Source organism: Vulpes vulpes, unplaced genomic scaffold, assembly GCF_048418805.1.
Source record: "Vulpes vulpes isolate BD-2025 unplaced genomic scaffold, VulVul3 u000000659, whole genome shotgun sequence".
NCBI classification, from domain to species: Eukaryota; Metazoa; Chordata; class Mammalia; order Carnivora; family Canidae; genus Vulpes; species Vulpes vulpes.
In genome coordinates, this window is record NW_027325797.1 from 34,811 (window position 1) to 49,366 (window position 14,556).

The 14,556-nt window shown below is 71.3% G+C and overlaps 1 protein-coding gene across 1 annotated transcript; it reads left to right on the top strand.

Annotated features, from left to right (window-relative positions):
• The first annotated feature begins 7,578 nt into the window (after window positions 1-7,578).
• Window positions 7,579-11,121, top strand: LOC140597432 (uncharacterized). The gene is made up of 6 exons (XM_072745711.1): window positions 7,579-7,693; window positions 8,362-8,456; window positions 8,677-8,742; window positions 9,294-9,393; window positions 9,664-9,816; window positions 10,121-11,121. Exons 1-6 carry the CDS (start codon window positions 7,594-7,596, stop codon window positions 11,035-11,037), a joined length of 1,431 nt encoding a protein of 476 aa, XP_072601812.1. The 5' UTR covers window positions 7,579-7,593; the 3' UTR covers window positions 11,038-11,121.
• The last annotated feature ends 3,435 nt before the right edge of the window (window positions 11,122-14,556 follow it).

The window sequence follows — 14,556 nt, forward strand, 5'->3', positions numbered from 1 at the left end:
CCCGCCCGGCGTGGGGACAGGACCCTCCCCCGGGACCCTCGGCCACCAGGGTGAGGGCTGAGTGCTGATTGGACCCCGCCTGCCCACAGTGATGATGCGGGACCCCGCTCTGGGCGGAACTGTGGTGCCCCCGGGTTCCACCGCTGCCTGGTGCCCACTCTGCGTCCGCAGACCTTCGGAGGCACCGGTGCTCCGGATCTGGCTCGCAGCGACCCGACTCTCCTGCTCTCCCCAGTAGCCCAGGACTCGTCTCTCCTCAGTACCCCCACCCTCCCACTCTCCCCAGTACCCCGCTACTCCCACTCTCCCCAGTACCCCCACCCTCCCACTCTCCCCAGTACCCCCACCCTCCCACTCTCCCCAGTACCCCGCTACTCCCACTCTCCCCAGTACCCCCACCCTCCCACTCTCCCCAGTACCCCAGTGCATAAAGAGGAGGCGCCCACACAGCGACAGGTCACAGGTGAGTGGCAGCTGATCCCTGATCCCCGCGGGCCACAGTGGGGCCTGTGGATCCGGGTGGGGGCACAGGCCTCCCGCGCTGGGGTCCACAACACCCCGACCCCCATGCGATGACCGTGAGCAGCTCCCACAGCCCTTCCACAGCCCCACGGGGTGAGAGCGGCCACCCTGCTGCCCCCGTCCAGGGAAGGAGGCTGCAGTCGGAACTCAGGCAGCTCCCCCGGGACCCCCGCTCCCCTGTAAGCCCTCTGCTGTGCAGGCACCCAAGCCATGACCTTTCCAGCCTGTCCTAGACGCATGGACCCCGACAGGGGTGACTGTCACCCCCCCATCCCGCCCTGTGCCCGCTGGGTCCCCCTGGCCCGTGAGCAGGCTTGCTCTTCAGGCTCCAAAGAACGTGGAGTCCCTCGTGCTCCCCCAGGGCCCCCCTCAGGCTATTCACACATCGCTGCCCTCAGGGTGGGGAGTTCGGTCGCACTCTTGCTGGCATCAGGTTTTAGTTTTGATGAAGTCCAGTCCGTCGCTTTCTCCCCTTGGTCGTGTGCTTGTGGAATCTCGGAGAAACCTTCCATTCCCGCCCCCCCCGCCCCCCCAAGCCCGCAGGGACACTCGCTGGCCGGCCCACCCACCACCATCTCTGCGCCGGCCCCGGGCTGGGAGACGTCACCCCCGAGCATCAGGTGGGCAGTTCCCCGGAGCCCCTGGGTCCCCCGCCCGTGTGCTCCTGATACCGGGGTGGGAGCGCTCTGTGACCCCAGCGTGACGGCGTGCCCTGGGACAGTGGCTGGGAAGGTGGACTGTCGGTGGGCGACGGACAGACAGACAGGCAGCGAGGGCCCGTGTGTGATGCCTGTGCCCCTCGGGGCTACGGGGTTGTCTCCGGCTCCGGTCAGACAGAGGGGCGCCCGCCCACGGGGAGCACCCGGACGCATGTGTCCTCGGAAGGTTCTCACGCGCCGTCATCCTTGGATGTGTTTGGATTGCAGCACGATGCAGGAGGACCCGGAGACCCTGCTGGCCTTGCAAAGGGCCAATATCGTGGCCCAGTACCATCAGGTGAGGCCCAGAAGGGACCATAGACACTACACACCCACGACAGGGGGGACCGTACCTGCAAGAGCAGGTGAGGCTCAAGAGGGGATCAGAGCCAAGGATGAGCCAGGTCAGCCCAGGCAAGGACCACAGTCACCAGGAACAAGTGAGACCCTGGGGATGGTCCCGGTGTCAGTAGCAACTAAGGGTCCATCCTGGATCCTCGTCATTGGTAGCGGAGGAGCCCAGGCACCAGGTACAGGTGAGGCCCGGGTGGGGACCAGAGTCACCAGGTCCAGATGAAGACCACAGCTACCAGGTCCAGGTGAGCCCAGGTGGGGACCAGAGTCACCAGGTTCAGGTGAGGCCAAGGTGGGGACCACAGTCGCAGATCCACATGAGGCTCAGGTGGAGACCAGAGTCACCTGGGTGAAGCCCAGTTGGGGACTAGAGTCACCAGGCCTGGGTGAGGGCCAGGTAGGGATCAGAGTCACCAGGTCAAGTGAGGCCCAGGTGGGGACCACAGTCGCCGGGTCCGGGTGAGGCCCAGGGGGGGATCGTCACTGACAGACAGAAGCAGCTGAGGCTGCCAGGCTGCGCCCACTCTGGCGCCCGGCCAATCTCAGAGGGTCGGCGCTCCCTCAGGATCCAGGGGAGGGAGGAGCCCTTCTGCTCCCTCCTGTCTCTGTCCCCACTCCCCTGCTCTGATCGGTCCCCACCACGGAGCCCCCTCTGTTGCAGGCGCCCCAAGCAGGGTCTCCGCAGGACCTGTCACTGTGCAAGGTCGCCGACCACCAGGGCTTTCTGCAGTGAGTCCCCTGGACACCCCTCATCCATCCCAGGGCGGGTGGCCTTTGCAGGAACACCTCTCTGGAGGCTGACCCCCCCGCCCCCAGGTCGGGACCTGGTCCCCTGGAGCCCTCTGAGGGCCATGTCTGCGCTGGGTTGCAGCTGAGACACCCCGGAGACCGACCCGGGACGTGGGCAGGAAGGGAGCTGGGCCCGGGGGAGGCCCCTGGACACTCAGAGGAGGGGCCCCCACGCCTGCTTTGGGCAGGCCCAGGTGTCAGCCTGCTGCATCCGGGGGTGGTGGTGGGGTGGGGTGTCCAGTCCCTTCAGCAGGGGATCCCGCCCGTGAGGGGCTCTGGGGCCGGGGCGTGCTCTCCGTAGGGGGACGGCCTGGTCTGGGCCGAGTCCGCAGGGGTGCTCTCGCCCACACCCGAAGGCTTTTGCGGGGCTGCAGGTGGATGCCGGGGACCAGGCCAGCGCAGGGAGGGGGGGGGGGGCCGCAGAGGGAGGCCCCGACCAGGCAGGAGGAGGCAAGAGGAGGAGGGGGCTGCCCTGGGCGGGAAGGAGGGAGGGGACAGCCCAGTGGCCTAGGTCGCAGGGGACGAGGCTGATGGGTCAACAGCCCCACGAGAACCTGACGGACGCTGGAGACCCCAGGTGGGGCCCCCTCGGCCCTGCTCACGGCCCAGTGTCTGCTGGGATGGCTCAGGGGTGGTCGTGCTCAGGGGCTCCGACAGGACGGGAGGTGAAATGGGCCAGGGTGGCAGAGGGGACAGCAGAGAGGGGAGCCCGGGGACAGCAGGGGGACGGCCAGGGGGCAGGGGGAGGCCGGCTGGACGCTGGGCAGTCAGGCCCTGGGGAGGCGGGGGGACCTCAGCGGGACGGTCACGGGGCACCCGGGCCACGCTGACAGCTCTCGGGCTGGTCCATCGAGGAGGGGGGCAGGTCACCCCCTGGGGGCGCCGAGGGGTCCCCGCCCAGCCCACCACCGGCAAACACCCTCCTCAGACCCCCCAGACGCCGCCCCCGCCCGCCCTCAGGCCGCTGGCAGCCCCTGCCCTCCCCGGGGGAGCCCTGCCCTCCCCAGGACGCTGGGTGCAGACGGGGTGTGTGTGTGTGTGTGTGGCTGTGGGGCCGGGGCCTCAGGGCTCTGCGTCTCCTGCCTTCCAGGGACAGGGAGCTGCCCGACCCCAGCCCCCGCGAGGCCAAGGTGAGAGCCCGTCCTGGGCCCCGGGCAGGACGTGGGGGGGAGCTGGGGCCAGCTGTCTGCACCGCGTCCCCCAGGACATCCCCGGGCGTCTCCCCAGTCCCCCGTCCCAGCGCTGCACGGGCCGCCGGGAACGCACCCGAGACCCGGAGCCGCGGTCCGCGGGGGGCCCTGTGCCTTCCTGGCTCCTCCGGGTCCCGCGGGGCACTGGACGCGGCCCGAGCGCCCACCTCCCGCGGCGGGAGCCTCACCTGCGGCCCCCGCCTGTCCTCTCCCAGAAACTCCGCCAGGAGACCCGGCGCGCGGACAAATGGATAAAAATGCTCAAGCGATGGGACCACTACCTCCCCAGCGAGAAGGTGGGGCGCTGGGTGCCCCCGAGGGCTCTCCGTCCTGACGGGGCTGGGGGGCCGCCCTCAGTGTCCTCCTGCCCCGTCCTCGGGGGAGCCCCCTGCCTGGGGAGAGTCTGCTGGGAGCCCGGGCCTCCCTCCCCAGGCCCCGGGACGGCGGTGGGGGAGCGTCAGGTCGGGGCCAGGGTCCCTGCTCCTCGCGGGGGACGGGGGGGGGGGGGGGGGGGCCCAGATCCAGGGAGACCCAGCCTCTCTGCAGACACCCTGGAGCCGACGCCGGAACCTTCTAGATGCCTCGTGTTCCCTGGGCTCCAAGGGGCCGCCCTGGGCCCCTCTCACCAGCACTGCCTTCCTCCCCGCAGCTGCGACGCCGGGTGTACAAGGGGGTCCCGCCCCAGGTGCGGGGACAGGTGTGGCTGCGATTGCTGAACGTCGACCAGGTTAAGGCCAGCAATGCCGGGAAATACCAGGTGGGACCCGACCCGTCTACTCCCCGTGGACCCTCGGTCCCCTCCCTGCCCAGGGCTGACCCTCCGTGACCCCTCCCCACCCGGGCTGATCCTCCACGTCCCCTCCCTGTCCAGGGCTGACCCTCAGTCCCCTCCCCGCCCACGACAGCTGGGCACAGGCCCTCACGCAGGCCCCGCGGGCACGGTGGGCACTCCCGCCGTCCCCGGCCTCCCAGGGGAAGGGTGGAGGTTCCTGCAGGACACACTCCCGTGGTGGCCCCGGGGCTCCCTGCCCAGGACGGCAGCTGCTGACAGGTCGGGGTCTGTGTCCCTGACGCCGGCTCCTCCTCCCGGGGTCTCCCCGCAGGCAATGAAGGAGGCGGCCCTGGTCTCCTCCCGGGACATCGTGCAGATCGACCTGGACGTCAACCGCACGTTCCGCAGTCACACCATGTTCTGGGACCGCTACGGGGTCGGGTGAGGCTGCTGGGCCAGCGGGGTTCGGGGGTCGGGGGCCCGGCCTGGGAGAGGCCCGGGGGCTTCTGTGCTGGGGACACGGGGTCTCCGAGGCCGGGGGGAGCGACGGCAGCAAACAACACACTGCCACGTGGTAGGGTGCTGGGGATGACCCCCGTGCCCCCAACCCCAGGGTCTCGGGGATGGGGAGGCCGCAGGACGGGGCCTCCAGGGGTCACCGTCTCAGCTGAACCCCAAGGGGGTGAGGGGCGGCCCCGTGAAGAGCAGGGGGCCGGGGTGGGGGCGTGGGGGGCACGAAGGGGACCTGGGGCCAGGGTGCATGGCCGCGGCTGGACCGGGACACGTGGACCCGACGAGGGTCGGACAGGTCAGGGTGACACCCACCCTCCGGTGCTTTATGTACTTCTGAATTCTGGGCATTTTGTTTTAGACAATTTGCACTTGGTGAGCACACACGGCATGACGCCGCCCCCCCCCCCCCCCCCCAGACGCCGCCCCGGTCCAGGCAGGCCCTGCGCGGAGCACACGGGGCCCCAGGGGCAGGGGCAGGGGCAGGGGTCACAGCAAACCCCAGACTGGGGTCGCCTTTATCTGTAGACGTCTCCGTGTGCACCTTAGAGAAGGGGGTGCCCTGTGTCCGCAGCCCCCCACCCCATCCCCTCACCCACCGCCCCCACGCCATCCCCCTGCATCACCCCCCACACCATCCCCCACAACCCCAGACCCCCACCCCTACACTATCGGTCCCGCCCCCACCCCCACCCCACCCCACCCCCACGAGGACGCGGTGCAGCTGCCCCCTGTGGGACATGCTCAGCCTCCCCGGCCACCTTGGGGTTCTCTGGACGGCCTGCTCCCGTCAGAAGCCCGGGTGTCCCGCAGAGTCCCCAGGGGCCGCGGGGAGGTGGGGAAGGCAGGGAGCCCCCCGACAGGGGCTTGCAGGTGGGTGGAGCATAGGGTGCAGCTACCTGTGTGTGCAGCGGGCGGGGTGTGTGGGAGCCCGGGACCCCTGGGGTGACCTGCTGGGGCGCCAGGGGCGGGGCTGGGGATACGCCAGGCATGGGTGGCTGGGCTTCCCGGGCGGGCCGCTCGGACCGTCTCCCCACGAGAACTCGGTGCTCCTCCCTGCAGGGAACCTGCTGCCCCCCGGGGCCCCCGCGGCCCTCAGAGCGCGGCCGGGTCAGGCTGACCTGTGACCCCCGGCCCGGGGGGAGCCGGCCTCCAGCAGCCCGGGCCCGGGGGCCGCGGAGCCGGGGTGCAGACTCAGGCCGCCGTGCGGGGGGCATCGGGCGGCTCCTGGCAGCGCTGAGGGGGCCGCACCCCGTACCCCCCCGTGCTCAGATAGTGACCCCAGGGGTTCGCAGCCTGTATCGGGGTCACACCTGCACGACGTTCCCTGCTCTCCTCACGGCGGCTGAGACCTGGAGCCCCGAGATGCTCTGGGATGGGCGGGCCCGGGGTGCCCCCCACAGAGTCCAGCCCAGGGACACCTGGGAAGACCTGGGGGTGCGCTCAGGGCCACGGATGCCCCGGCTGCGTGGGCTCGGGGCAGGGGTCACGTGGGGCTGGTGGTGTTCCCGGGACACGGGGCCGGGCCAGGCCAGGGCAGCGGAGGAGAGGCGTCAGGGGCTGCGGGGACCGGGGCAGGGGGAGCGCTGGCTCCCATGGGGGCGTGCGGGGGGGGGGGGGGGGGGCGCTCCAGGGCTGGAGGCCCGGGGCGCTGGCGGCGCTGGGGGAGCCCGGAGCTGCACACCCCACGGCGGGAGCCGCTCGGAGGCGTCGGACACCCCAGGGTGCACTGAACCCCCGGCACGCTGCACGTGTGAGGTCGCCGCCTGTCCCCGTGCGCAGACCTGACCCCGGAGATCGGCCCCCGCGGAGGGGCCCTGCGGGCCGCGGGGCCTGCGGGGCCGGTGTCGGCACCTCGGCGGCCTCGCTGGGCGGGGGCTGACTGAGCAGAGCCCCCCGCTGTCCCCCCTCCTAGGCAGCGAGCCCTGTTCTGCGTACTGGCAGCCTACTCGCTGTACGACACGGTGAGTGTCCCTGCCCCCGCCTCCTGCCCCGCGGGCGGCCTTGTCCTGAGTGGTGGTGACCAGCGGGACTCACAGTTATGGCCCCGGCTCCACGGCCCCCGAGATGCCGGGGAGGGTCTCTCTCCTCCGGGACGGGCAGGGGGCGGGGTGCAGACCTCCCAGGGGAGGCAGGGCCTGCGTGCCCGAGGGCCGGGGCTGCCCGGGGCCCCCGCGTGCACCGCGGCCGTCCTAGAGCTCGGGTCTGGACCCTGACAGACGGCACTACCGACGAGAGCCCGGGCGGGGAAGGCTCCCACTCCCCCGAAGGGAACGAGGCCGAGGCGCCCAGGAGGCCGCCCCCTTCCACGGCGCATTCCAGAAGGGTCCCCGAGGACCCCAGCTCACACGCTCCCCGGCCCCGCGGGGTGTCCTGGCCCAGCTCCCCTCGTGGGACCTGCCAGGGGCCACAGTCAGGCCCCCCCACCCCCCCGCCGACCTGCCCTCTGGGGGGTCTCCAGACCTGGCGGGTCCCCTACAGCCTGGCACAGCTCACGGAGGCCCCTCCTGCTGGCCTGAGGACGGGGGTCCTGGCACGGCGGCCGCAGGGCTCGGTAGCGGGGCCCGGGGTGCTCGCGCCCCAGCTGGTCCGGGTGGCCCTCACCTGCTCCCCCGCCCTCTGGGAGCCCCCTCCGGGAGCCCGGGCTGGGAGGGAGCCGGGGGAGCCTGACGCCCGCGGGGAGGGCTCAGAGGGGGCCTCGGGGCGCACGCCCTCCGTGGGGCTCTGGCTCTTGCAGGAGGTGGGCTACTGCCAGGGCATGAGCGAGATCGCGGCCGTCCTCCTCATGTTCCTGCCCGAGGAGGACGCCTTCTGGGCGCTGGCCCAGCTGATGGTGGGCGACCGGCACTCCATGCACGGTAGGGGCCCGCCGGGGAGCTCAGGAGGGCCTCCCTGCAGGCTGCTGCACCGGGGGGCAGGCGGGGACCCCCCAGCTCGCCCCCCCACGGGCAAGGGCCCCGCCTCCCCGGTGGCCTCGGGGTCCCGGAGCCACGGCCACCCGCCCCACCGTCTGCAGGCCAGGCACGCACTCCCGTTGCTCCCCCAGCCTCCCGCCGGGCAGCCGGCTTGTCCCCCAGGCCCCCCTGCCAGCCCACGGCCACACGGGGCCCAGGGGGCAGCGTCTCCCCCTCCCGGGGGCCCCCAGCCTCACTCCCAAGCCCCACAGCAGAGGGCCGTGCACGCCCATCACCCTCCCCTTGGCCTGCACCCGCTGCCCCTCGGGGCTGGGGACCCGCCTGTCCCCGCGGCGGCCCCCGCAGGAGAGAGGGTGCTGGGTCAGCCGGGCCCGGTCCTCAGCCCCCAGCCCACGCCCCGCGGGGTCTCTGTGAGGACGAGGGTCCCCGGGCCCCGCGCCCCCGGCCTGGGAGGCAGGCCCTGCCCTCTGGGAAGAGCGGATCCAGCCAGGGCTCCGAGGGCGGTGGGCACACGGGGGTCAGGGCGTGGCGGGGAGGCCCCTGCCCCGACACCCCCCACCCCGCCTGGTGCAGGAGGAGGCCCTGACCGTGGGGGCCTGGGGCCTTCTCAGGCTTCTTCGTCCCGGGCTTCCCGAAGCTCCTCAGGTTCCAGAGACATCACGAGCGGGTCCTCCAAAGAGCTCTCCCGGACCTGAGGAAGCACATGGCGAGTGGGGGCGAGTGGGAGCTCCTGAGGCTCCGTCCCCGGAGCCCGGGGCAGGGGGTGGGGGGCATGGCCCTCCCTCCGAGCTGCCCAGAGTTGGGGTCACGTTCCTCCCCCTGGGGCCCGGGGGCGCCCTCGGGGCTGGGCTGGGCCGTGGGGAGCGCGTCCACCCGGCTCCAGGGGCCGCGGCGTGGGGCCTGAGCACCCCCTGCCCTCCCGCCAGGACGAGGAGCAGATGTCCACCGGCATCTACAGCCCCAAATGGTTTCTCCAGTGCTTCCTCGGCCGGGTGAGGCCCCCCCCCCCGGGACCCCCGCTCCCGGACCTGCCCCCTGCCCCCGGGGAGGGCCCAGCTCAGCCCCACCCTCCAGACGAGCCAGGCCCGACCCCGGGGTCCTGAGGCTGAGGCTGAGGCTCGCAGCCCAGCCCGTCCTGGAGAAGCCCAGAGGGTCCCTGGACGAGGTCCCGGGGGGCGGCCCGTCTCTGCCTCAGCTCCCCCGGGGGAGGCCGGGTCAGCCCGGGGTGTGGACGGGCCCTCGGCCCATCGGGCGGCCAGCCTGGGGTCCTCTCGAGGCGTGGTGTCGTCAAGTGCGGGCAGAGTCTGTGCCCCCAGGGGTGCGGGAGGTGCTGGCCGGGGTCGGAACCCGGAGCGGCCGGGAGTCCCTGATCTCCCTGGGAGGAGGGCACGGACGGGGAGGCGGGGGGCGGGGGGCGGGGGGCGGGGCGCTGCGGGGCCTCGTCGCAGGCAGCCGGGGGCCAGATGGCAGGCCTAGCCTAGCCCCAGCCGAGCCCCCCAGGGGCCCTGCTCAGGCCGCTCCTCCCACCCCGCCGTCCCCCTAGACCCCCTTCTCGCTCACCCTGAAGCTGTGGGATGCCTACGTGTTGGATGGGGAGAGGGTGCTCACGGCCATGGCCTATACCATCCTCAAGGTGCACAGGAGTAAGTGAGCCCCCGGGAGCCCAGGTGTGCCGGGGGCGGGGGGCAGGGGCGGTGACCCTGGGCTCTGAGCAGCACCCAGACCTGGGGCGGGGGGACGGCGGGGCAGGCGGGTGCAGCGGGGCTCCCCGAGTGGAGCAGCGGGCAGGGGCCACCCCGGCCAGCGCACTGCCCGCGGCGCTCCTGGGCACAGCGGGACCCCAGCCGCTGGCCTGGGGGCCCCGGGGGCCCCAGGGCGGGGCCCTCTGGGTCTGACTCTCGCCCACCGCCCAGAGCGCCTCCTGAAGCTGCCCCTGGAAGGGCTCCGGGAGTTCCTCCAGGACTCTCTGGCCCAGCCCTGGGCCCTGGAGGACGAGGCCGTGCTGAGACACCTTCGGGCCTCCATGACCCAGCTCCGCAGGATGCGGTGCGACCTGCCCCCGCCAGGTGGGCTCAGGGCCCCGGCCCCTCCCGACTCGGCCTGCTGGGGCCGCCCACAGGGGACAGAGCCCCCGGGGCCCCCGTCCTCATCTCTGGGGCTCTCCTCTTCTGCTCCAGCCTCGGGGACCCCAGGCCAGGGCTGGGCGGGCGGGCGGGTACCCACTGCAGGGCCCGGGCAGCAGTGTGGGGGGCTGAGCACAGGGTCAGGCCGGTGGGGGGGGGGGTCACGCGGGAGCCGTGAGGACCCCGGGGCCCCCAGCGGGGGACACACAGCCTGCTGGAGACGCTGACCCCGTCGGCCTCTTTCCAGCGGGACCTGAGGAGTTCCCCACGAGGCCCCTGGGCCTGGAGCCAGTGTCCCCGGCGCCCGGGCCTCTCCTCCCTTCTCCGGCCTCTGAGCCACCGCCCAGGGTGGAGGAGCCGGCCTCCCCGGGCCCAGCCGCCCGGCCTGAGCCGCCCGGACCCCCTCCCGGCCAGGCCATCGTCCAACTTGCCCCCCAGCCCCGGCGGTGGAACTCCCTCCCCACCCTCCCGGGGCAACAAGGCGGTGCAGGCAGGCGGCCCCGGGACACGGCGGGCTTCGAGACAGAAAACGGGGTCTCCTTCCATTTGGCACCTGCCTGGGCCACCCCAGAGGCCCCGCGACGGACCGGGCCCTGGAGCACCCCCGGGACTCCCATCACGCGGTCCCCCCAGCCCCCTAGGGATGACGCTGTCGGGCCCAGGACACCCTTCCTGCCCCGCGGCCACTGCAGCTCGTGCCCCTCGCTGGGCAGTGACGGGCACAGCCAGGGCAGAGCCAGGGCGGCGCTGAGCCCGCTGCCCCGAGGCCCCGCACAGGCCCGGGACCCTCTGCCCCCCGCGTCCACGGGGCAGCTCGATGCTCGCGGGCCTCGGGGGCAGAGCGTGGCGGTGAGGGCGGGGGCCCGGAGGCTCCGGCCCGCCGTCACCGTGCCCTGCCTCGTCTCGCTGTGCCTCCCGGAGGGCGGCACCGCCCGCACGGGACACCAGCCCCTGACCCAGAGGGACCTGGGCTGGCCTGGCCCCGGGCTCTGTGGGGGCAGGGGCGACTCGAGCGCCTGCCCCAGGCCCAGCGCTAATGGGATCCAGCGCCCCGGGGCCCTGGCCAGGCCTGCGTTCTGGCCCCGGGCCGAGCGAGCCCTCTCACAGCAGGATGTGGCCTCCTGGGCCCTGGGCGTGCCCCACAGACCCAGGTCGCTGACCTAGGGCAGCCCTGGGGATCCCGGGACACCCCAGGGCAGGGCAGCGGGGGCAGGCCCGTGGGCCCCACCCACACCCCCACCCACACCCCCACCCCCACCCCCACCCCCACCCACACCAGGAGGCAGGCTCCTCCACGCGCTGGGGCTCCAGCAGTCAGTCACCCGGCCCCAGGGGGCCCGAGGCCGGGGTCCAGCTGCCCTGCGGGGACCCAGCGCAGGAGCCCATGGGCCGCAGGTCCACGTCAGCCCTGCCGCCCCCAGAACCGCCTCTCACCGCCCCGACCTCAGGACACGCGCCCCCACCCGGAGTCGAGTCCGCACAGGCTCCCAGGCGGGGGACGACTCCAGCACCCGCACCCCTGTGGGATTCCCGCTTTCCTCTAAGGACAGGAAGGTCTCCCAGGGGAAGGCGCGCACCCTCGGCTCTGAGCCCCTGTTTGCTGTTGCAAGTTCAATAAAGTGTTGTTGTGTGAGAGGGCACGGCCGGCTCGTTTCTGCGTCTCCCGGAGCTCTGTGCACGGGGTGCGGAGACACCCCCAGAGAGGAGGAGGGGGCGCCGCCCAGGCCCCGACCAGCCCCTGCGGGGGCGCCGCCAGGCACACACGGCTGACGTCCCCACGTGCCTTCCCGGGGCGGCCAGACGCCAGGGTCAGGACCCCGCAGACTCTACTGCGACTCAGCCTGCGCCCGCGGCCAGGACGGGCCCTGGGACAGAGTGACAGCCGGGGAGCCTCAGGTCACCAGGGTCTGTGCTAAGCGCCCTGGGAGGTCTGTGCCCCCTCTGTCCAGGGGGCCTGGGCTGCCCGGGCTCCGGGGCGCTTCCTCCCCTCCCCGCCCCGGGCCTGTGCGCCTGGGGCACAGAGGGCCCGCGGGGCGGTCAGCGTGGCCCCGGAGCGGACGTCAGGACAGCAGGCCCTTGCAGCTCTCACACCTGGGCCACCCTCACCGGGCGGGCTCAGCGTGCACACCCGGTGCTGCTGGATCCCTCGCACCAGAGTGTGGAGGGCACCCTGCACGCCCTGGAGAGTAGGGGCTGGGTGAGCGCGGGGCTCGGCCTGGGGGCAGGCAGCGCAGGGGACCGAGGGACCCCGGCCCCGTCCCCACCCCGACTCCCACACACACACACACACACACAGGCAGCCCCAGGGCTCCCCCCACGGGCAGCCGGCCCCTCAGGAGCTCCCCCCAGGGCGGCCCCGAGGTCTGGCTCCCCGCTGGAGAGGCATCGGGGAGAAGAGAAGCGGCCGGCGCTCGGCGGGGACCCGCTGCCACCCACGGGAATGTGGCCGAGCCGGACCTTCCAGCTCAGCTGACCCCCCGGCGGGACGGGACGGCACGGGACGGCACGGGACGGCACGAGGGGGCCCGGGTCGGCCGGGAGAACCCAGCTAGCCGCCCAGCGCCAGCACCAGAAATGATGGTGTTTCAACCGTTTCGGCGTCAGGACGACGCGGCCCGAGGATCAGATCGCGGCACGGCGACAGACAGGCACACACCCCAAACCCAACAAACGTCGGAATCCCCCGACTGTTGTCAGACAGCAGCCGGACGGTTACAGACGTGACGCTGGGGTCCCCGGTAGGACACACGGAGGACGCTCCAGACCACGGCTGCAGAGGCGCTGGAGGCCCGGGGATGCGCCTGCGGGTGCCCACGGGGAGCGCGGGGCGGCGGGAAGCACCCTACAGAGGGGGGCCCCTCCTGGGAAAGGACGCCGGGTCCCCGCGAAGGCTCCCGATGCTGACAGCTGTCCCCCTCTCCTTCAGCTTCTGGTTCCCCCCCGCCCCATTTTGCTCTTCCTGATTCTCCGTCGGCCTCCGCCCTGCATCCGAGCCACTGACCACACGGGCTTCTTTAGGACGTCGGGTCCCAAAAGGAGGCCGAGCTCTGGCTCCCGGGATCGAGAAGGACCATCGCCGAGGTTTATGCTGATCCCCCCGAGCTCGTGCCTTCCCGGCTCTTCTGTCCTGCAGAACGAGGGGAGGCACGGGCCTTACGGGGAAGGAGGCCCACTCCCACTCGGGCGGGACCGTCCCTCGTGGGGGACCCCGTCATCTGGGCCCGGGAGAGCGAGCGGGGCCATCAAGAACAGGTCGCAGGCTAGACATGGTCCGCTCTGAGGTTTGTCCTGAAGCGAGCACTCCCCTTCCACGTCACGCTGTCTTAGTTCATCCATTTATTATTTGTTAAAGGTTTTACGTTTATGTCCTCTCTACACCCAACACGGAATTCCAGCTCACAGTCCTGACATCAAGGTCCCCCGACCAGGCCGGCCAGGCACCCCAGGGCCATGTTTCTCATCTCTTTGCTGGCTCGCCTATCTCTGCACCCAGCTGGGACATCGAGTCCACGACGGGGGAGCTTTAGCTACCTCCGAACCCGCAAGAACCCGGAACGTTCTCGCTGTGTCCCCATCCTAGAACGACCTTCGCCGTCGAACAGCAACTCAAATAAATCGGCAGCCAGCCCAATGACTCCTGGTCAAGGAAACGGCCAACTTGTCACGTGTGTGGGCCCCGCTCCCTGGGCTCCCGGGGCTCCCGGGGAGGCTCCGCTTTCTTTAACATCGACCAAGGTCCCAATGACTCCACCGCACCTCGACGCCGGGGCTCAGTTTCTGCCCTGACACGACACAGGCAGCACGTCGGCTTCAGTTACTCCCTGTCAATCAATCAAAGGGAGCCTGGCCGCTCTCGGGGTGGTTGGGGTGGTTGGTAAGAACACGCGACTCTTGTTCTTGGGGCGGAGAGTTCAAGCCCCATGTGGCTGTAGAGATGACAGAAAAATAAAATCTTAAAAAGAAAATCAGTCAGTCGGTCTGGGGGAGACACAGCCCCGGATCCCACAGGGGCAGGGAGCCAGCTGACGGGTCTACGCACACTATTAGAAGCAGCAGAGCACAAAGTCAGAACTTCCAGAAGTCTGCTAGAGGGGGGGACACGCCGGCCTCGACGGTGCTCGGGAGGCGAAGTGGGGGGCGGCCCCTGGAGCGACAGGGTGGGCTCAGGGTCCCCGGGGTCCCAAGGACGGTGGCGCCAACGGTTCCCAGGCCCAGGAGCGGGGACCCCGGCCGAGGGCCGCGGGACTAGGGCCAGCTGTCTGCCCTGTGTGGCCACAAACTGCAAACCCCTGTGCGGTCACGGGGCCGCGTCCCTGGGCCGGGCCAGCAAAGGCCAGAAGTGGGAGGAGACCCTCCCGGGCGGGAGGAGCACGGGTCTCCCCCAGGGCAGCCCCTAAAACTTGGAGGTTTGAAACTCAGTCACTTGTCCGAGATAAAAAGAAAAAAAAACAAAACAAAACAAAACAAAACTCGGACACAGGCAGGGTGAACGCAGGGTTCTGACAGAAACGGTGGAGACAAGAGGGCTTGATGGCACATCAGAAACTATATGCCAATAGGACAACCTACAAGAAATGGACACCATGACACTATATATAGAAAACTACAAAAATGAACAAACAAAAAAATGTTAGAACCGGTAAATGAATTCAGTAAAGTCACAGGATACATAATTAATGCACA

Excerpts from the sequence above, each read along its gene's own strand:
- LOC140597432 (XM_072745711.1), top strand. The coding sequence starts at position 7,594 with ATGAGCGAGATCGCGGCCGTCCTCCTCATGTTCCTGCCCGAGGAGGAC. Across the intron at positions 8,743-9,293 it reads TCCAGTGCTTCCTCGGCCGG|ACCCCCTTCTCGCTCACCCT; the intron begins GTGAGGCCCCCC and ends CCGTCCCCCTAG. Across the intron at positions 9,817-10,120 it reads GTGCGACCTGCCCCCGCCAG|CGGGACCTGAGGAGTTCCCC; the intron begins GTGGGCTCAGGG and ends GCCTCTTTCCAG.